The sequence below is a fragment of the Macrobrachium nipponense genome, chromosome 21 (genome assembly GCF_015104395.2).
Source record: "Macrobrachium nipponense isolate FS-2020 chromosome 21, ASM1510439v2, whole genome shotgun sequence".
Taxonomy (NCBI): domain Eukaryota; kingdom Metazoa; phylum Arthropoda; class Malacostraca; order Decapoda; family Palaemonidae; genus Macrobrachium; species Macrobrachium nipponense.
Genome location: NC_087212.1, coordinates 16,387,899 through 16,411,898, shown reverse-complemented (window position 1 = coordinate 16,411,898; position 24,000 = coordinate 16,387,899). Strand labels below are relative to the sequence as shown.

Here is a 24,000-nt window from a genome sequence, read left to right as displayed (position 1 = left end):
ACTCTTAGCCTCCGCCTTTCGCCCGTTATCGCTTCACAGAGACTAATTCGGTCTCTTGACTTCTTCAGGTTTTTCTTCGGGCCTCAAGTTCACGATAGTTACGGATAACCGGCTCTGTTAGCATTATTTTCAGTGAAAAAAAGTAATAAAACTACCATCCGAACATTGCCTAATACCACAGCAGATACCATTTACACGAGATGAAGCTTTTGTCACTTCAAAAACACTCACAACAACAAAATCTTAGACTCTCAGAATTAGATGTGCTTGAGTAAAATAACATTGTTTTAAAAGTAACTGGTTAACAAACAGCTCGTTAAAGGGGTATATATTCACTATGAATTAAACGACCTCTACTGAGAGACAACTTATCAGAGAGTGAGGAAAATCCCACGGGATATGTGTGAAAATTGGTTACACGCCTCTCAGACATTCTGCTAAGTTTGAAAAAGTAGTATACACACCTGCAAGACCTCACGGCGCTTTGCAAAAAATTCGGAAACTTCTGCAAAAAGTTCCTGAATCCGTAATTTCACTCGAATAAAACCCTCCTCAAGACACATTAGAAACGAAATGCAATGCATTTTCATTATTTTTTGCAAAGGAAAAAATCTTAAATTACAGTCCACCTACCATGAAAAAAAAAATCAAATGAGGTTTCATAGTACGTCGCCTAATTCAAAATATTCTGAAATCAACCCAAATTAAAATGAATTTTAAAGAATTCTCATGACATCACTAAAAAAAAAAAAAAAAAAAACTAAATATTCTTATGCGTTTAACTCTTCTCATTTTCTTCCAACAGGCTAAACAAGAGCCACCGAGCTGCACAGGATGCCGAATACCCAGCCTACGGAGTCACAGGACCCAACAAGGATCTCTCGCCTTCCAGCGGTGATAGGAAGCTTGCCCAATCTGCCCACATGTACCACTACCAACACCAAAAGCAACAGATGATCGCTTTGGAAAAGTAAGTTCATGGTTAACCTTCCACACATAAATAAGCCTTATATATATATATATATATAATATATATATAGAATATATATATATATATATATATATATATATATATATATATATATATATATATATTCAGGTTATTATAGTGTGTATGTAAACTCATTTTATTAAGATTTCTTATTTACCTTCTTTTAGCGTTTAAATTTAATAAAGTTTCTGACGCACACTGATGTTTATTCTAAGTAAAACCATCACAAGTAATTTCTTCAAATATTTTATTGTCTCCTATACAGACTTCGCGATGTAAATTTAACATTTCTTCAACAATTCCACTCACATCATCAGAAACTTGAAAATAACACGTACCTTGCCTTACGTGATTTTTTTTTTTATTAATCACTGCAAGGCCTTCCCTGTGTCTTTCCTTACGTCCAATGATGACGGAAACCCTCTTCTTGACAACAGATCGTCGGGAGGAGAACGTCACGGCTCGGCCTCCGACGTGGACTCCGAGGAGGAAGGCGAGGAGAACGAATACACCGTCTACGAGTGCCCTGGCTTAGCCCCGGTGAGTGTGGGGAAAACACGCAGCAACCTAACGTGAATGGTTGTTGTTCTGTGTGTGTGTGTGTGTGTGTGTGTGTGTGGTGGGGGGGGGGGGGGGTGCAAGCATTTCATGGCACATTCATAATGGTTGGGGCTTGTATGGGGTGGTGAGGTCCTACTAAGTCTGGTTAGGTTAGGAATAGAATGCAATAGAATATATAGAATTTAGGCTAAAACAAAGTATATCTTTGTTTAACCTGAAGACTAGGCTGATCAACAGCTCTCCAAGGGCTGGCCCGAAGGATTAGATATTCTTACGTGGCTAACAACCAATTGGTTACCTAGCAGCGGGACTCACAGCTTATTGTGGGATCCGAACCACATTATATAAAAAATTAATTTTTACCCACCAGAAACAAATTCCTCTGATTCCACATTGGCAGAGGGGAATCGAGTTCGGGACCACCGTCTCGGTAGGCGGGCACATAAACCACTCGTCCAACGAGGAACAATTTAGGCTAAAGGTCAAGCACTGGGACCTAAGACGTCATGCAGCGCTGAAAGGGAAATTGAAAGTGAAAATCGTTTTAAAGAAATAAAAAAAAAAAACGCAGCTGCTCTGTGACAAAAATTGTTAGGAGTGGGTGGAAACCAAGATGATAGAAAGGGAATATGAACGGAGGTAAAGTAATAGGAGTGAAAGGCGCTGCAGCTAGAGGCTGAAGGGAGGCTATAAAGAATTCAAGTAATGCCTATAGTGCACCGCGTGAGGTGCGCTGACGGCACTAACCCCCTACGGGGAGGTTAGGTTGGGTAATTCGATTAGATCGGTAAGTTAGGTTCTTATTACATAATAGGTTCATTTTTTCCCTTAAACTGTATTTATCGCGTGCGGATGTGCATTCACTGTACAAAATAATCTTACGAATTCAACTCTATAAGCGTCGTCAGTCCTTATCAAAATATCATTGTTTAGCTTAATAAAAAAAATTCATACTGCTAACCTTACAACATAATCACTAACATCCCCTTTTTGCGTGGTTATTTCTGGCATTTTTTTGTTAACATTAAATTGGTTCTTCAGCTTACGATCAGCCATTCACCGTGTAATAACATTTTTTTGTATAACTTTCCAGTGTAGAGATTTTTAAAATCCATAAGATTATACCGTCAGTAAATACCAATTTATTCTATTTGGTCAAGGCCACATCTAAAATACCAATTTATTCTTTTTGGTCAAGACCATAACTAGGCTTGAACACTGTATCTGGTATAATCATTATTATTGCCACGGGTATTCACAAAAGCTTGATTCTTCAGCTGGAAAGAATAAAATCCCTAAGTTTTCATGTAACGAAAGTATAAAAAAAATACCGTGGACTTTATTTCTTTACTTCCAATCATTATCATTATTGACTTATTTTTTTTATTTCCTATTATGTTTTAAACAAATGGACATGTAATCATCAGACGAGAAGAAATGAAAATAAAACCAGTATTTCAGGCTCTCTCACTCAGTACCTTGTGAACAGTAGGTTTCCAACTTCCATTCCGTTATTTTCCGATAAAGGCGACACACAGCGTGTTGATGTTTATGATGCAGCTTCAAAACAAAACTAATATGGAATAAAATATAACAAATATGAAACGAACGCTTCCCTTTATATCGTCACGCCGAAAATTAAAACGAAAATGAAGCGCGATCTAAACTTGCTTCAAAAGTACTTTGTGCTAAATAGGGCCTTTTGATGCAGATACTGAACGCGTTTTTCGTTTCAAAAATGGTAAACAAAAACAGGATTGTTTTATTTTGGGGGGGGGGATGGGGCAACTGCCCTTTGGTGATATACCTCTTCCGAGGCAGAGAATAATATGATGAGAGAGAGAGAGAGAGAGAGAGAGAGAGAGAGAGAGAGAGAGAGAGAGAGAATCGCAAATTTACTTCTTTTTTTTTTATACGGAACTCATTTTCAACAACCCTGTTCCCTTTGTAGTTGACAAAAGTGGTGGAATCGTTATGCGCAACTTTGTTATGTGTAGCTTACATTCAACATTGAGGCTGTATTGGTATTTCAAAAGGACATCGCCTTTGCAATTAGTGATTTATTGCTCAAGTGCCGTTTGTGCAACATACTTTTACCCGTTTGCCGATTCTTTTTATCTTTTTACACAAGGACGTTTTGTTGAAAGTCTATTTCACAAATTTTTAATAATCATTTGTTCTAGATACAGTTTTTGAGATGCAAATGCTATACACTAGCATTAAAAATCCACGCTCATAAAATATTTTTGACGAAATATTTTCAACAAAATTACTTTCAGCAAGATAAGTCTATCTGATGACTAATGATTCGTGGAACAGACCAATCTATTCGGCCATTATCAAATTCCGAATCTCTTTTATGTCTCTGATGTATATTTACATTTCGTTTTTATGAAATCATTAATCAGAGTGACGGCTGATGGCTGCATTTTGACAAAATGGATTTTGGATACAAGTTTTTTGTACTCTGTGAACTGTTATTCGTATTTTGATAAAGATTAGGATTCTGAATTCGGTTTCTGAAATTTCTTCTTAATAATAATAATAATAATAATAATAATAATAATAATAATAATAATAATAATAATAATAATAATATAATAATAATGGAGAACAAATCCACAGTTATGTATATACATATACATAACTGCAGATTTTTTTCTCCATTTTAAGATTTATGCTACCATGAGTACTTATTAATATAATAATAATAATTGCTTGACATATTAGATCCGTTCGATAAAGATACAATAGTAATATCAATATTTTCCATTTCATTTACCCGATATATAAATTGAAGCGTAACAATAATAATACTTTCGCTGTTCTTTATCCGATTAGAGAGAAGAGTAAAAAAAAAAATTATATGATAAAAAAAACTCGAATAAATCCTTATAATGCCCCTTACTTTTACTGGACTGACATGGAATTACAAGTATAATAACAAAGCCTACAACATTCTGTCTCTTTTACATGGCATGGAAAACCAGAATAATCATTATAATATTAATTACATCAATATCTCTCTGTCTCCCTTTATCAGACTGGCGAGATGGAGGTGAAAAATCCTTTATTCCACGACGACCCCACCCCTGCCACGCCCTCCATGCGAAAAGACCAAGAAGATGAAGACGAAGACGACGAGGACGAAGAAGAACAAAAGGCCAAGTGAAGAAAAGGGGACGAAGAAGGAAACTGAGAAGAAAGAAAAACCGAGTCAATAGAAGAAATCTTGATCAAATTGGGAAAGAAAAGCCTTTGTCATGGCTAGGTTTTCTTGGTTCGTTTACTTCCTGAATTGTTCGAGTTTTCTTTCTTTTTTCCCATTTTCTTAAAAGATTATTTTCTGTGATTAGTAGGGTTGGAGGGAAGACTCAACTAAATGAGGGGGACATCAACTCGTGACACACTTTCCCCGTGTCTGAAGGCTTCGTTTATTTCGCTGAAAATCTCTGAAGAAAGCCAAGTTGTCTAAAATGAATCAGTTTTGATAATGGGTTTTCATAAAAACAAACCTTAAAATTACGGATTCCAGTATAAAGTTTCAAAAGAAGTCCTGAATAAACATATTCTTTCAAAAGCAATTTTTAATAAGTATTTCCCATCACTACGAGTCAGAATAAGTTCTTTTAAGACAAGCTATGAATAAGCACACAGTTCCCCCCAATTATGATTTAAATTACCGACGGTTAAAAAAAGAAGAAAAAAAAATGTCTTGTTTCTGTTAGCACTTGCATAAAGAAAGTTTCCTGTTTTCAAATAAGATTTGAACAAGGGTTTTGTTTCCCAAAGAGGATTCGAAGGAGGATTTTGGCTCCGGATAAACGATTACCACTAGGATTTTTCTTTCTAATTGAGGACTGAACAAGAGGTTTTAATTTTCTGGGGAGGATTTGAATTTTTGTTTCCCAAGAGTATCTCAATAACCACTTTGCCTCCCATGAGGACTTGAATAAGCATCTTGCTTTCTAAAAGGACCAGAAAAGCACCGTTTCCCTAAGAGGATTTCAATGAGTATGTTGCCTCTCACGAAGAATTGAAAAACTCTCCACAAGCACCATTTGGAAAAACTAGTTTGTTCACCAATTTTCAATTCCATCAAAAAAGGCTGGCTTCGTTAAGTAACTTATCAACAACATCAAGGAAACACCAGAGGGGGAGGGGGTCTTACAATCATCACCTAATACCATCAATACGAACAGCTGATAATATGAAATTCACGAACTCGAGAGTTAAGTGGTGATGCCAATGTGCTTGAACAGAATGAACCAAATGAAATTCAATTTAATAAAGACATCAGACAAAATGAAGGCCATTTCCTTGTCCAAAATATCTGAGAATCATTTTTTCCCCAATTGAAAATTCCCAAATGTATTCTACTTGAATATCCAAATGGAAGTCAATTAGGATGACACGTCTTACATTTCTAGTACTGCCTCCGTTTGGGGAAAAAATAGAGATAATGGTGTAATCATAGAGTTAAGTACCTGGAAAGCCTCTAGAACGTAGATAATGAAATATATTTGCTTTATGTATAAAATCCCTATGTTCATTATGACAAAAAACAATGGTATTCACATTTAATCACCCTAGTATCTTTTCCACAGGAGATTTCTTTTACATATAGATACACACCACTTATACCAAGAGGATAATAATATGATATATATATTATATATATATATATATATATGTATATATATATATATATATATATATATATATATATTATATATACACACACAATTGCGCTTATATATGAATACACATACACGCGCGCGCACACACACACACACACACACATATATATAAATATATATATATATATATATATATATATATATATATATATATATATATATATATATATATATATATGCACAGATCCAGTATACTATTACCCTCGTTTTTAGTTCTTAGTTATGACCATCCGAGTAAAGATCGCTCCTCAGGACTGAAGGTAGGTAGTTCATTTTTGAGTACAAAGAGGTTAATTAGAGTTGTGTAAACTGTACAGAGGAATTCCAGTTAAATTTAGGGATTATTCTCGTATATATAATAATGATCTATGGGAGTATTATTATCATTTCTGTAGAGTATTTCAGTTAAATGAAACTGATAGAATGAGTTCATCGCCGTCATTTGAAATATTGACTTCATTTCCATATTGCATTTCTTTCATCTTTGTTCACGAGAATTTCGTAGTGGCTTGTTCTACGTTCCGTTCAATTAAATCCTTTTTGACTAGTAGGAACAATGATTAATGACATCTAGGTTTAGGTTTCCTTTCGGATAACAATCAACACCTATTCAACAAAAGTTCTTCCAGATGTACGTATTTAAAAGTATAAAACACACACACACAGCTAGTCGGTTAGTGTGCGTCAATCTGCATCTCATTTAGAATTAATGGCTATACGTATATATATATATATTAGGGATTCCCTTTCAATATCCATAAGCCAGCTAAGATGGCATCATTTGTAGCAATGGTTTCATTTAGGAGAAAGTAGGTAATTAGAGCTCAACAGATTGCCATAATTTGATAACTCACCTATTTCTCATTGCGTGGTCAGGGTGTGTTCAGGAACCTCTTTTCAGAGAAACGGAAAACACTTTGATTGTCATACGACAAACGGAACAGATTCACAACAGTATACCAGCATCAGTCAAGTTATTGGATATTCCGCCACCACATAAACAGTACATATAACAGATTCCTAATGAACACTCATCAGCCTAAAGCACAACAGTTACACACATCTTGTCAACTCACACACAGTTTTTAAAATGACCCAAATAAACAAAGAATACTCACGGACCTCCCTTGTATAGTCTACCAATCAGAACAACCTTCCGAGGAAATAGGTGTCATATGCCTTAGAGGAATAGGAAGCTGCTGATATCCACATTACTAAAGCAATTATTTTCGTTTCCTTTTTAATACATAGGCCTAATCAAACAGTGATAAGCTATCTTAGTTTTGTTAGTATTCACAAGAAGTTTATCAGAGATTGTTATCTTTTGAGAGGATTTATAACAGTCAAAGGGAAAGCCAAGGTTAAATTCCGCGTAAACTAACACCGCCTACTTGTCCGTATGCCACTGTTAGTTTCGGGCATCCAGGCCTAGTAGGCCTATTCTTAGATTCCAGGAGGCAGGGGGGTGTGATTATTTTAAACTAGTGAAGTAAAATACTGACTTAGGTGACCTGTAGCTGAGAATTTCTGAGCCTTGTCGGCACACGTCTCAATATTTATTTCAGAGGGCAAGACACTGATGTATACCTATAGCAGAGGCAGGTGGGAGGGACGCTTCCCCCCACCTGTTAGCTTCCACTGAAGGCTCATTATCAATTAACCTGTAGGTCTTTTTGAATACATAAAAAAAAAAGACATAAAGATAAACAAGCGTAAATATATATTGCATGCCTTGATTGTCCTTGCATTCTATGTTCAGTATTAAACAGATATAAATAATAATAACTATACTATACATACAGGTATCATCCATAATTTTGTGTTGTGTGACTTTTAGCCTTAAGAGAAAAAAAAGCCCTTAGCTAGCTTGCCTCGAAACAAATCTATTTTTGCTGTATCAAAGTTGTATATTTAAAAGAATTAAATGATGAATAGGAGAATCCACGATTGAATTTAATACTGATTTGTCAGATGACAGGGTTTGAGCACAGTATTCAGTTATTCCTCACCGGTAGAACGACTTCTATTCATTTCTCTTCTCATTGATCAGGAAGGATCTCTAGTTTCTAAAGACCAAATAACTGAATACTAAGATGAAAAAAAATAGCATGAAATTAATATATAGTTTGTGCCCCTTGGAGTCACATGTATTTGTTCCCAGCCATTCTTTCTTTCCAGCTTTTGTACTTTGTGTAGATGAAACCCCCAAAAATGATTTGACGCCCTTCATGAAAATTTGTACTCGAGTGGTTAGTTAGTTAGTTAGTTTCCCCCACGTGACTCCGCGTAGACCATTGGTTGTGTCATCATATTTTTCCGAGCTCTGTGTCCTTCCAAAAGTAGTAGACTTTCCCTAAGACAAGTGAATGAAGGACCACTGAAAAGACTTCTACTACTGCTATATCACTACTACAACTGCTACTATGACAACAACTACTTTTATGACTACTATCACTATTATTACTACTACTACTACTACTACTACTACTACTACCACCACTACAACTACTACTACAACTCCTACTAGTCTCACGCTTCTTCTTTCTGCATTTACCAAATTTGCAGACGATTTGCCGAATTCTCTTTGTGAACTGATCCAGTAAATTCATCAGCCTTAACAAGAAGACATTTTTTTTTTAGTTCTGGATTATTCCACTTATTTCCGGATCACTTGCACGTCTGTAGGTTTGGTAGAAAATGATATAAATATAATATATATAAATATATTTTCATCAATTGCCTTTGTTTCTCCTTGGAGGTATTTTTCATATATTTTATTACGAGTTCATGACAATAATTCATAGAAGAATAGAACGTTTATTTATGTTGGGTAGTTTTTAATTTCTCTTGGTTCACTATCGTTGTGTTGCATATTTATCTATGTATAATATACATATATATACAGAATATAAAGATATATATAAATAATATGTATAATATACTAAAATATATATGTATATAGTATATATATATATATATTTTATTATATATTATATATATATATATCATATATATATATATATATAGTAGTACAATCCGTTTTGGTTCCAACCGATTGGATGCTAATCTTCTGATGGTTTTATTGAAATCAATGTAACCGGCTGTCTATTTAGTTCCTCTTCTGAGTTTGTAAACCCATTATCTGTACAATGGCCTACATTCATGGCAGTCTTTTTTTTTCACAATTCACAGCCAATTTATCGGCTGACCTTCTGTTTCGCCAAAAAAATATATATTCAACTGTTGAGTTGAATCTTTACGTACGCACATACACGCATACACACACACACACACACACGCAAACCTACACATGTATACAATAGCTGTGGGCCAGACTGCATACAATGAGGTTTTTCAAAGTTCATGTAGCGTTTCTTGAATTGTATGGTAATTGAATCAAGTCTTAGTTTCCTTTGATGTGTTTTATTTCACCTAGACGCCTCAACATAACATTAAGGTTGTATGGTAAAAAAAAAAAAAATAGTGGCCACGAAAGTACTGTGATCACAAAAGTCTTATAAGGTTCTAAAATATCATAGTTATTATTACTAACTCAGTTTACTAGCACATTTGATGGCAAAAAACATCAGTGGGGGAAATTTATGTAGTCTCAACAGAATACAGTGTTCACAAAATTGTTATGGTTGCAAAATAGTTGCCACCAAATGTTGGACAACTACTGTAAGTATGATGTGATGATCGTACGAAACAAAAGACATACAAATGGTCATGAAAACGAAAACGTGAGCCTTTGTGGTTTGAGTACCCAAATAGTAGCTTTATATATATATATATATTATATATATACTATATATATATATATATAATATATATATATATATATATATATAAAAATAAAACGAAGCATTTTGACCTGCCCTGGCTGCTAACAGTCTGGCAAATTCAAAAATACATAAAGTATACAAGAGTAGAATGTTGGTCGCCAGTTATACATGTTTACCTGTGGTTTTACAGGTTTGTAAAAAATAAAAGTAATGAGTAAATAAATAAGAGTCACAAATCTTCAAAGATAAAAATCGTGTCAAAAGGGCCACAAAAATGGGTAGTTGTCGTGCCAAATATTCAGGCTGGCAATTATAAAAAAAATATTGGCTATATACAAAATATTTCCGGTACTATTGAAGTTCTATAAAGATACCCGGAAGATGAAAATTATTGGTGGTCACATAATTGACGTTACACATTCTTATAAAAAACACTGATATGAAGCAACGCTAAAACAAAGGAGCAAATGATAACAGAATTGTGGTAAGAGGGAAAAATAAGTATTCATAAAAAGAGCTTCGTCTGCAACTCTCTTGACCAAAATAGAAAAGAAAAAAAATGATAAAGTAATCACACAGGTGAGCGTATCCTCTCATTTCCTCTTTTTATGCAGACAACTTCTCTATCTCTCTTTTTCTTATTTTAAACGGCTACCTCTCCCTCGCTTACACACTAAAGACTTAAGGACTTTTAACTCTCACGATACTATTCGTTGAGCCCGACATATAGTTTTCGTTACAGACACCAAAGTCACCCAGGGAGAATCACGGCCAAGTGGAGAACCAAATGTGAAGTATTTCTCCTTCTCCTTCTTCAGTTGAAGACAATCAGTGATTTAGCTAACTCCTCTCTCTCTCTCTCTCTCTCTCTCTCTCTCTCTCTCTCTCTCTCTCTCTCTCATACTTGTAGTATACTTGCCTCAATAAAGAGAGCACGCAGGTTCGAATCCAACGAAGACGGAGTGAACCATGCTCATTCTCCTCAAACCAATTTTATACTAGTTGATGAAACCAGTGAACTAAATACCTTTTGGTTCAGAGAGAGAGAGAGAGAGAGAGAGAGAGAGAGAGAGAGAGAGAGAGAGAGAGAGGGGGGGATTCTTTTTGGTAATGTGTATTGCTGCCCTACGATCTCATAGCAAGGTCCGGGTTGATGCACGTCCAAATGAGCATTGTAATAATGCAATGAGCCAACAGCAACTTGAAGGGGTCATGCTTATCTAATGAGCTTCCTCTGTCTCTATCATCATCATTATTATTACAGTCGAGGATGCAGCCCTAGTTGGGCTGCCCAGTACTAAAAAAAGAAACAGAAAAGTGAACAACACTACAAAAGAGAGAGAAAAACAAAAGAAAACCAAAGAAAATATATAACATGCTAACGTAAATAAGACATACAGCAAATTAACTGTGAAGAGGGACTTACACCAGCTTGCTTATCACTCAAGAATTTGCATCAAGTTGGGTTTTACGAAGTTTCAATGATTCAACTCATGATCAGGAAGATCATTATTTTCATCATTCTTCTACCATTATGAATAAAACTTCACGGGAACTCTGCAGTACTGAACCTCACACAAGGAAAGGTAAGAGTTAGAATGAAATGCTTATCTTGTCATGCGTAGGGAATGGTATAGCCTGGGATCCAAATGCAAAGATGATAAGAACGATGACACAGACAACATAGGCAATGATTTTTTTTAATATCATTATTATTATTATTTTGCGCCCATCAATTAAGATACCAGTTAGGAAAAAAAAAAGTTCCTCAGAATACAGAGGTCTTCAAAATTCTTCAGAATTTCTCAATTCTTGGGCAACTGATGGAGCGATGTTTTTTAAAAAAAACATTTGCAACAGAGAATTACACCAAGATTTCTAAATCAATTGCTTGTAGTCAAAGAGAAGATCCGGTCGGTTTAACTGCCACGGCAATGACTTATGAACGTTTCAACTTTTCTTAAACGTTTCAACTTTTCTTAAACGTTTCAACTTTTCTTAAACGTTTCGACTTTTCTTAAACGTTTCGACTTTTCTTAAACGTTTCGACTTTTCTTATATCAACGATGATTCAGTGTTAAAAATTTACCCGCTTTCGAATCTTGTACTTCCATAGGACACTTTGAACTTTCATCGTTCTCTTTTTTTTTCAATAATTCTTTGAAAGTGGAATTAAAATGTCCATCGCCAATACTGTCAACATGGCAGTTGTTAATCCGTCCTTTCGCCTGCTATCAATCGCTGCACTGAATTAAAATCATAATCACTTCAATACCATCAAGTCTCCCCAAAGTCGGATTCAACTAAATTACATGCAATCGAATCACATTCAAATATTGGGGTAAGAGGTCCTCATGTAGCAGAGCCGATGTAAAATGCATAATTTGTTCATAAAATCTTTTGTCTTTTTACAGATAAAATTAATCTAGTACGTAAAAGTGGACTTTTTATTTGCTCTAATATTGAGCTGGCCTTATGCCAGAAAGACCTTCGGGTCTTAGGAACAGCCTGCAACGGCTAACTTACTCACGAGAGATGAATTTCAATTTTCTACACTCAGATGATAACAGTAACTCCAATCTAAGTTCCTCATTATTATTATTATTACTATTATTATTATTATTAGATGAAACCTATTCACATGGAACAAGCACACCAAAGGGGCCACTGACTTGAAATTCAATCTTCCAAATTATGCTGGTTTCAACCCCCCACCGCAGATCTTAAACTGCACCAGTAACTGATCATGATACAAAGCCAGTGATTTTCATCGCTATGGAGGAGACGCGATCACGCTACATCAGAGTGGCATGTCATGACACTAACACTAAACTAGCGGACCAGGAAAAAAGCAAAGGAAAGAAAAGTGACAGAGTTAGTATACCTCTTAAAGGAAGGAACTGTGCAAGGATCAGGAAACACATAAGCAAGACTAAAATACCACAGCTCGACAGCACGGTGAATGGTTCATCACTGGAGGAGGCAGCACGGAGGAATATATCAAAGCAACATATCAAGTACAGGGACATAAATAAATTGGTAGAACTATATAATTTACAGTGGTGTGAAGTAGAAACATTCGGAAGTAAATTATCTGGGGTATCATTAGATGTCATTCAAATAATTTAGGTAATAATAGATATATGACAAACTTGATGCGAACAGTAAAGCAGACTACAAATATGCAAAAGAATTATTCAGTCGACAAATAAAATTTGTGAAATAGATGATAAAATTAAACTCATATATAAATGTACTAGCAAGGGTTTGATATTATTATAATGATCTAAAGGTCCTTACTCCCGTATGCTCTCTCTCTCTCTCTCTCTCTCTCTCTCTCAACTAACTAAGAAAATTAAGATCTTTCGTTTCCTTTTCCATTCCTCTCACTCTTTTTATTCTCTCTCTGTCTTTTTCAAAAATTCGTCGATGGTCATAATTCCTTTCCCACAAAAAATTGTACCATTTCAATAACTTCTCCCCAACTCTCTCTCTCTCTCTCTCTCTCTCTCTCTCTCTCTCTCTTTAAGAAAGGTCTCTAAGGTGTCTTAATTCCACTGTCCTGACATTCTGTCTCTGTATACGTCTTTCCCGGAAAAAATAAAACTCAATTACTCTCCCTCGGAGATTATGTAGAACCACTTAATATTCTCTCTCTCTCACTCACTCGTGGTGTGTGTCGTGTGTGTGTGTGTGTGTGTAGATGATTCACAATCCCTCTTGCACTCGAAAATGAAATGTATAATCTTTCAGTGAATCTCCCCATTACACACTCTCTCTCTCTCTCTCTCTCTCTCTCTCTCTCTCTCTCAGAGAAGAAAAAGAGTAGGATTCTCCAATCGCTGCGACCACTCGCTCACACGAACTCAAACGGCTCCTTTTATTTCCCAATTTCCCGAACGAATTGGTCGAATTCTTAATGGGTCGTCTTTTGTTACAGACCCAGACACATCTGCGGCCGCTGATCGACACCATTGGTGGGCGAAAAGAGGAAGAAAGGATTTAGGGGGGACATTTCTGGGTCGATCTCCCTTTCTCTGGCGCAGTGGCAGCAAGAGCGCTCAGTTCACAATTCGAGGGACCGGTATACAATTCTCGAACAGGGGGGAGGGAGGGAGACGATGGGTAGAATTTCTTTAGAATCCACTGGGCTGAAGTTGACATCAGCAGTGAATTGTGTACTTGAGTGTCAGTCGGCCTATGTGGGTCTCAGCTAAGGAAATGAAAGAGAGATTGAAGAATAGAAAAATAAAAACAAAGACGTTACTGTCCACTGCTCTGTATGAATGTTGACCGTCAGAACTGGGGCCCTCGACGAGGTAATCCTCACACTCACAAGCACTGGGACCTTTGAGGTCATTCAGTGCTGAAATGGAAATTGGCAGTAAAAGGCTTGAAAGGTGTAACAGGAGGAAAACCTCAAAGCAGTTGCACTATAAATGAAGTGTTAGGAGAAGTTGGAAAGTAAGATGAAGAAAGAGAATATGAAAGGAGGTACAGAAAAAGGAACGAAAGTGGTTGCATCTAGGGGCCGGGGACACGCTGCAAAGAACCTAAGGTAATGCCTACAGTGTTCCTCGTTGAGCTCCGTGCTAGATGAAGTGCCCCATTAAAGGAAGCGCCTAACATTAAGTCTAATAGTATCAAGAACAAATGATAACATAAGCTCTCTCCTTCCAATTTATGTCAACGAGTTAAACCTTTCTATCTTTAGAGCTTGTCTGTTCAAGACACATGACAGCTAATATAATCTATGCCATAGCTGTCAATTGAGCAGACCTTCGAGTATGTCACCCTACAAAATATATCATCAGAAATATGTTCACTGAGTTCATCAGATCCAGACTTTGCAAAGTAGGGAGGGCGTAGATGTAACATTGCCAGATGGAACGCCATAAACTAAGATGTTAAACAGTTTAGTCCATGTAAGTGATACCCATACTCTTCAATAACAGATGTTACTTGGGAAGAGGTCGAAGCCGTAGGCTGATTGTTTGATTTACGAAATTTAGGCTGTCAAGTATTGACTAGGGGGTAGTCCCCCTAACAACTCCCAACACCGCAGGCGGAGTAGAGTTGTTCATCAGGTGTCTTCACTCAGTAAAAACAATCCGAAAATTGTCATCAGGTAAATCCTCACTCTCTCACTTTTTTTCAAAATTCAGCATATGCAATCTCTCTCTCTCTCTCTCTCTCTCTCTCTCTCTCTCTCTCTGGCGAGAGAAAAAAAACATAATTTGGGCACTTCTCTCTCTCTCCTCTCTCTCTCCTCTCTCTCTCTCTCTCTCTCTCCTCTCTCTGGCGAGAGAAAAAAAACATAATTTGGGCACTTCCTTTTCTTACAATACACATCTCGCAGGACTTAACTTCCCTGATTTAAATAAGTAGTCAAAGATGCTCGAGTCAATGATGCAAAGCAAAAGAAAATCCGAGAGAGAGAGAGAGAGAGAGAGAGAGAGAGAGAGAGAGAGAGAGAGAGAGAGAGAGAGAGAGAAAATCACGCATAGAACCTTACTGAGAGTCTATAATGAAAATTTCTTTTTGTCTAAGATTGAATAAGAGTATTTTCTTTTTGTACAGAGATGAACTCAATCTTAGAACTGTGAAGTGGAAATTCAAGTTGACTGAAGTGATTGGGTTTCTCTGTGAAGCGGATGAAGTGACACTGTGAAGTGAAAGAAGGGAGGAGGGGGGGGTCTCTCTTTGAGGTGGGAATTGAATTATTTCTTTGCGTTTCAATATGGAGGGGGGGGGGGGGTGGGGCTGGGGTAGGAAGGCATCTCTGGGTCTTTCTTTGATGTGAACTGAAGGAAGAGTCCCTCCTCCAAGCGTGCGATAATACATTTTCTCCTCGATTTAAAACAAAGCGACAAGTTCCTCTGGTCTCTCCAAGAGATGAAATGAAGTGAGAGATCTCCTTATGATGTGTATAATGAGAGGTATCTCTCATAACGTACAATTTAGGGACCGGTCTCTCTGCTAAGTGAAATGAAGTGGCAGAGATGTCCGTGAAGCACAAAATCACAGAATATTTCACCGAATAACGAATCTTCCTCGAGTTCTATTTACGACCAAGTCTCCGATGTTGAGCTGATGAAAGACGGATGCTCCACTGGAGATCCAATTATTGTCGATAATTATTATCATGGGAAGAAGAAGAAGAAGAAGAAGAAGAAGAAGAAGAAGAAGAAGAATACAAATTAGCAGTGGTAGAGGATGAAGACTTCCTGACTAGAATTCCGGAGATTGCTGGCACAACTAATATGGTCCTTGACGACGAGAGGGGAAGGGAAAGAGGAGAAAGAAGAGGTGGGCAAGAAAAAAGAAACAAGAGTAGAAAGAATGGAGGAGAAAGAACATGAATGAATAATAATAAAAATGCCTTGAGTATTGTTTTTTCCAAAGTAAGTTCAACTCGAGCTCGTTTACTAAGTAACGTTTGAACACCAACGTTTCAAGCACTAATCATGAGAGAGAGAGAGAGAGAGAGAGAGAGAGAGAGAGAGAGAGAGAGAGAGAGAGAGAGAGTAATGGCAAGGCCCTAAAATTCCAAATGTAAAAAAAAATCGTTTTTGAAAATTGCAGAAGACCTCAGGCGCCCAGCGCATGCGCAATGGGTCACTCAGTGACCCAAGAATAGCATTTCAGTGACCTCATCTCACATAGAGCGACTCGTTAACCTCACCAGGAAAATGATGAGGAATTAATTTTGTAATTAGAAATCAATTTACTTTGTGTTTAGTCAAACTTTTAATAAACATTGAACAAACTTAAAAAATTTAATTCACATAGGAAATAATGCATGTACATAACATATGCATGAACTAATCAACCAATTGCAAACACTGCAGGATCTGTCATTCTTCTTGAAACATTAAGTTAAAACACTTAACATAACAGACATTTGAATGAAATTCATTTCTCTTGATCGCTGCAACACGGCCAGCTTTATTTACTTCTCTTAATAAAAAAAAATAATGTTACTTTGAAAATAATATAACTTACGGTCCTATTTCCGATTTTTTTGCTTTCAAACGTTAATTATGATCTAGTCACTGTTTATTCTGAGTTAACAACAAACGACTACGATGAATCATTGTTACTAATGATAACAGATAAGCAATTCTAATATTTATGAAATATTCTCTCATTATTCCTTCGTCTTCGTTCAGCCTAACAGACGAAGGGTAACAGACGAAGGGTAACAGAACCAGGCGATGCTTTGTGAACATTTACCTGCATTCCTGGCTTAAAGACGTCGCAATCCTTATGGTTATGAAGTTATACAGACACACACACACACATACACACATATATATAACTTGTCAACAGGCTGCCACTATCCACGTGTAGTGCTCAAGTCTGTCTCAAGCCTGGCTACAAAGGAAGGATATTTTAGAGAAAAAAATTTTAGAAGAGAAAAAAAATTATATGAAAACTAGCAACAAGCATTAGTATCTGGTGGAAGCAGGCAATGGGTCACAATAAGCCTCATAAGTAGATTATGCAAGCAAATTCTAAATCAGGAAGGAGAGGGATAAAGAATTTAGGCTAAGGGCCAAGGTCATTCATCGTTGAAATGGACATTGACAATAAGGTTTGAAAGGTGTAACAGGAGGATAACCTCGCAGTTGCATTATGGTGCAATAATTAGAGAGGGTGGAAAGTCAAATGGAAAAAAGCGAATATGAATGGAGGTACAGTAAAAGGAATGAAAGAGAAAGATCTTTAAGTAATGCCTACAATGCATCACGTGAGGTGTACCGACGACACTACCCGACTACGGGGAGTGGGGGATATGAACCGGTAATGTCAACCAAAAATAACATTCTAAAATGCTCTTCGATATAAAAATAAATTAGATTACGCAAGAAAAAATTTTAATCATCAATTTAAATCGAACCTGACGCTTGCAACTGCTCTCGGACTCGATGAAGTAAGTGATCAGCGAAAGAACAAGAGAGAAAAAATGAAGAAACAAGGAGCTATTCATTTCTGAATTTCCCAACTCCATTGTTCTGTTTCGAAATCCTTCGGTCGCTGCTCTTCAAATTCCGCCACCCTCCCGAGGCCGGTCATGGTTCACCGTGTGCCTCGATCAATAAAGCAATAAGGAGCCTCTTCATCCGGGGACTCATTATTTGAAAATTGACTGGGTGTTCGTTATAGGCCTCGCTGTCTCACGTCCCCCGCCGCCCAAGGTCTCTCTCTCTCTCTCTCTCTCTCTCTCTCTCTCTCTCTCTCTCTCTCTCTTTATTCTTATAGATGTTTATCTTCTTTGCTCTGTCCTCATTCATTTATTTTGATCGTTTATATTCATTTTTTAAAATTCTTTTCACACTTTCATAATTCGAGTTTTCCATTTTGTGGGAAACTACTGCAAGGGAATATGAGAAATTTGTTAAATAATAGCGATAGACTTTTTGGAATATTAAATGTTATTCTCAAAATATTCGTCACTTTCATAAAAAATCATTTAAAGAAGAAAATTAATTAGCTGATATAGAGATGAACAACAGGTTTGAGACTTAGATTGTTTTCTCTTTTTTTCCTTTTTTCCGTCTATATACTATATATATATATATATCAGTATATATATATATATATATATATATATATATATATATGTGTGTGTGTGTGTGTGTGTGTGTGTGTAGTTATATATATATATATATATATATATATATATATATATATATATATATATATATATATATATATATTATATATATATATATATATATATATAGGACGCAATACATAAAACTTCTACTGGATCAGCGTAAAATGCCCAATATCATTTCATACTAAACTCGTGTTATCTAGTGTGTGTGTATCGATTGTAATGCCTCTATTTGTTTATTCCATGCTGAATATTAAAAATTATTATTATTATTATTATTATTATTATTAATTATTATATATTATTATTATTCTATTATTATTATTATTATTATTATTAGGGAAAAACTCTCATCACGAGAGTTTATATATAATGTTTTCTAAAGCAGGGATGTCCACCTTTTTAATTGAAAAATTTGTGGGGCCGCATCAAACTTAAATATTTAACTGGGCCGCCAAAACCCCAGAATATCTGAATACATTTTAATGAAAAATGACAAAAATTAATAAATAAAACAAAACCCTGTGCAATTACACTTTATTACCCAAAACATTGTAAATATTGTAATGTTTATATGTAGCTATACATAGAAAAAAAACATTAAATTTAATTAACCAATATTAATTCAATGAGAATTTTGACTTTGTCTTCCAGAATTTAATGAAAAATGACAATATAAAACAAAACCATGTGAATACACTTTATTACAACATTGTAAATATTGTAATGTTTATATGTAGCTATACATATAAAATAACCCATTAAATTTAATTAACCAATATTAATTCAATGAGACTTTTGACTTTGTCTTCCAGCCATGTTGTTTTCAATATTTGCATCGAAGGATGTATTCTTAATTCTAAGAATGTTTGCTAAATGTCTGTCAGTCAACCTATTTCTTTCTGCAGTTTTAATGTTTTTCATGCTGGAAAAAAAAACTGCTCGCAAGAGTATGTACTTCCCCAAATACATAATAATTTTCTGGATAAATTTATAATTTGATTGAATTCACTGAGAGAATGCAATTTCTTATAAAATAAATGAAGTGTATGCTCTCTATGGAAAGTTTTAAACCTTCCCGACTTTGCAGCTCAATCAGTTCAAGTTGGTACTCAACTGATGCTTTATCATATTGAAATGAAAATGGATATTAAATAATTTTAACTCAATTTCAATCTTTTTAAAATCAGAAATCAAAATAATTTTACGTTCAAAACACAAATGGTGTTGTCACGATACTTATGATGAATTGTGTCTCTATGTAGACTACGAGGCAATCATGATTTATTGTTATGTCAATATAGTAAGAAATAATCTAAGAAATTCTCAAAAATAATCTATAATCTAAATGACAAATTAAAAATGTAAATGAAGTGCAAATAATCTAAATATAGATTTTAAATAATCTAAGTTCGCAGCCCTAGCTAAGCCTCATCACAGAACCAAGCAACTGACAATATTATAAACTTAGTATGGATGCTCAGTTGTAAATTTCATCTTAATCATATTGTTTTTTAAATTGTTTTTGTTTATTATTTTTTTATTAAATTATAAAGTAAAATATTTTAATTAAATTTTACATGAAGACTCTCTAGCTCAGTACATGATAAATTTGCTAAAAACTTTTTTTTTTTTTTAATGAGAGGCGATAGTGGGCCGCATCCAACACTGAGTGGGGCCACAATGTGGCCGTGGGCGCAGGTTGGACATCCCTGTTTTCCTAAAGGGTCCACAATAATACAGTGTAAAAAGTGTGTATAATTTTGAAGACTTTACAGAAAGCTTTCGAACCCTTCACTGGGAAGGGTTCGAAAGCTTTCTGTAAAGTCCTCAAAATTATACACGGACTTTTTACACTGTATTATTGTGGACCCTTTAGAACATTATTATTATTATTATTATTTGGCTGTATTTCAACATTTTCTATTTTCTTAATTTTTCCCGAGTAAAAATAACTTTTACTATTTTTTATTGGCTTTATAAGAAATACGTATATGCATAATAAGAATAAAAAAGAAAAGAATCAACCGAGTAACCCATGTTTCATATCGTTACAAAATCTGTTAGGTCTAAACCTCGAATTTCAGAAGCGAATAGTGATATTCTCAATCAGTGGAAAAGCTCGTTAACAGAAAACCAAATCGCTTATTCTTCACTGGATGTGACCCATATGAAAGTCAGACGGAAGTTATTCCTCAATGATGAAATTTGACTCCGACCATGGGACCAGCAACCTCACCCTAAAACACCTTGATTTTTTCCTTTTTCCTTTTCCATTATTCTATCTCTCCCCCTTTTATTTGAATTTTCCATCTGTTTACAGCTCCCATCCATCTGTCTTCATTTTGCCGATTTCCAAAACTCGCCTCTGTACGTTGAGGTCCCTTTAAAGCTTATCCGCTTCTTATTTGTTCATTCCCGGTATATTTTACCAGGAATGTCGTGTCATTGCAAATGCAACTCACGCATTGGAAAATTCTTCTTATCCTCTGAAAAGAGGCAAAGAACAATCTTTAGTTTACTATTTCTTCTAAAGCGGCAGGGAATTGGTGTGTTTTTCCCTGACAGTTTGACAGTCCAGGCGAAACATAAGGTCAGTACTTTGAATCGCTGCGATATGTGTGAGACTAAAGATATCTCTACCGCCTATTCCGAGACCCTAACTCCTCAGGTCTCGTTCAAAGGGATTCATAAATGGCTCTCCAATTACTAAGCTGCTTCGACCTCATCGCACAACAACAATAGAATTACCTAGAGAAACAATACTGCGGGTATCGCCAATATCACCAACAGCTACCGCACCTTCATTAAGTACCAGCCACCCTACTGAATAACTTGTTGTGGTATTTAGTAAACACGTCAACTTTGGATACTGGAAGATACGTCATAGGGCTGCCCCTAGCACGATGATTTAAATACAAAATTCGACGTTAGATGAGGGTCTGCTAAATCCTTCCTTCATTTTTCCTAAACGTATTCAAAAATTAAAGTTTGCATTTTTTTAAGCATAGTGTTCTTATCGTAGTCCGTAACTTTATTTGCTGTTGTCTTCGCATAAGTACTTCCACTCAACATTTCATTATTCATTTGATTTTAAAACCTAAGTTGACAATATTTGATCCCGTTAAAATATTCACACTAACTCTTCAAGAACGAACAGCAAGTTTCAGTTAAGGTTTATAACAATCGAAGTCCACATCTGGTACTTCTTATCCCATTTGGTAGATACGTCACTTTGACTGCTAGAGAGAGAGAGAGAGAGAGAGAGAGAGAGAGAGAGAGAGAGAGAGAGAGAGAGAGAGAGAGCCCAGTTCCTTTATCCTTTGCCTGTATCGGAATATTTGGAACTTATTTTCGCTCCCTACGGGGCATTATCTTCCCAACAACGTCTGGAAACCCAAGATAAACCCAACATTCTGGAACAGCGACAGTAGGTCACATGACAACCACGAGGTCAACAGAGAGAGAGAGAGAGAGAGAGAGAGAGCCCTTAAAAGCCGTGGCACTGGAGCACGTTTTCTGGTAACCTGATAACTTTTGGAATATTGGAGGCAAAATGATTACGTGCACGATCGTGGGTCGTGCTCGCGTGCTATTGCTTTAACGAGCACGGAAAGATTTACTGCCAGTATGTGGCCAGGAATTTTCGGCTTTTAGATGCCATATGCGTTATTATGATTAGAAAGTGTTCGTGTGACAACGTCTCAATGGACATTGTATGATTATTGTTTGTGTAAGTGTCTTGAGTCTCTGTTTGTCATCTGAGTATTTAGTAAAAATTATATATATATATATATATATATATATATATATATATATATATATATATATATATATATATATATATATATAATATTCAAGGACGCCTCAAATTCACATACTGAGCCTTGAAATACTATAGCTGACTCAGGGAACTGGAACCATTCGCCCTCAGCCGGCGTTGAAGTGGCTCCTTAAGGCAGAGGCTATTGTGTTGCTCTACAAAAGCCGCGCATCAATATGAAAATGGATTTGGAATTCTTGCTACCTTCAATATCGCAGTCGTTGAATTTTCGACAGACAACATCATCGAGAAAGGAAAAACGAGAAAAAAGAAAATAGAGAGAATAAAAAAAAAATGGGGGGGGGGGGGCAATGGAGAGGAAAGCATTTAAGATCGAGAATGTCAACAATAACGGATTCACAATCTTATGGAGACCATGCCTTCCAATCAAACATTTGGCAGTTGATGAGAGAGAGAGAGAGAGAGAGATGAGAGATAGATGAAGAGAGAGAGAGAGAGAGAGATTTTACAAAACCTGAATTCACCTTCCGATCACAGACAGGGGTTTTGGATGAAATATTTTTAATTATTCTTATTAATAGCAAATTGCAATACAAGATATACACTCTTTGGTAAACGTTTGTCAAATAACTCACTTGACAATCTATAAAGTGGATAAGGAAAGTACTTTCCCAGTCTTGAATTATTAACAAGCTATCACAATTGCTGGAAACCCAACAATGGGAAAAAGCGACTTGAAGCCGAATATGTTCATATTCATAAATACCCACTGGATATATGTACGTATCTAAGACACAAAATTCTTGGGAACTTAAATCCCATGTTATCATAGCTTTCGATAACGCCAATTACTCATTTGTAACTCCAGTTCTGTATTAAAGAAAAGTAATTAAAACTTTTTTCCTCTTCGATTCATCAGAGCCAACAAGTTATAAAAAATTCGTTCTAAAGTCTCTCTCTCTCTCTCTCTCTCTCTCTCTCTCTCTCTCTCTCTCTCTCTCTCTCTCTCTCTCTTCTATTTCTTCAATGATTATGAAAAGTTCGAAATGAGCAACTTGAATGAAAACAAAACTTTTCAAAAAAATTAATAAACATCCTAAAAAAAATTCAATTACAAAATTAGTTTATATATTAGTAAAAAAAAAAAATACGTATCAAAGACAGGTAGACAAACATAAACGGCAACGCAATATGATCGAACATTGCAAAGCGTTTCGACGGTTGCTTCCCACCTCACTGAAGGTACACAGGCACAGGTGATCAACCATTGATAAAAATTCCTACCAGGATGTTGAAGGACTCCCAAAAACATACCAGGCGTGCTTTAACAGGGTTTCACTAGAGGGCTCCAATGAGGTACTCTGGAGAGAGAGAGAGAGAGAGAGAGAGAGAGAGAGCGAGAGAGAGAGAGAGAATACGATTATGAAATTACGTACTACGAAGAAAGATTAAATAGAGAATTTGATATATATATATATCATATATATATATATATATATATAATATATATATATATATATATATATATAGTATATATAGAGAGAGAGAGAGAGAGA

The 24,000-nt window shown here is 35.7% G+C and overlaps 1 protein-coding gene across 1 annotated transcript in view; it reads left to right on the top strand.

Annotated features, from left to right (window-relative positions):
* The window catches only part of LOC135197811 (neural proliferation differentiation and control protein 1-like), a 326,436-nt gene extending 320,513 nt beyond the window's left edge, over positions 1-5,923 (top strand). The window contains 3 exon segments of the mRNA XM_064224941.1: positions 806-970; positions 1,429-1,531; positions 4,596-5,923. Of these exon segments, the coding sequence (XP_064081011.1) occupies positions 806-970; positions 1,429-1,531; positions 4,596-4,724 (397 nt within the window). The 3' untranslated portion in view covers positions 4,725-5,923.
* The last annotated feature ends 18,077 nt before the right edge of the window (positions 5,924-24,000 follow it).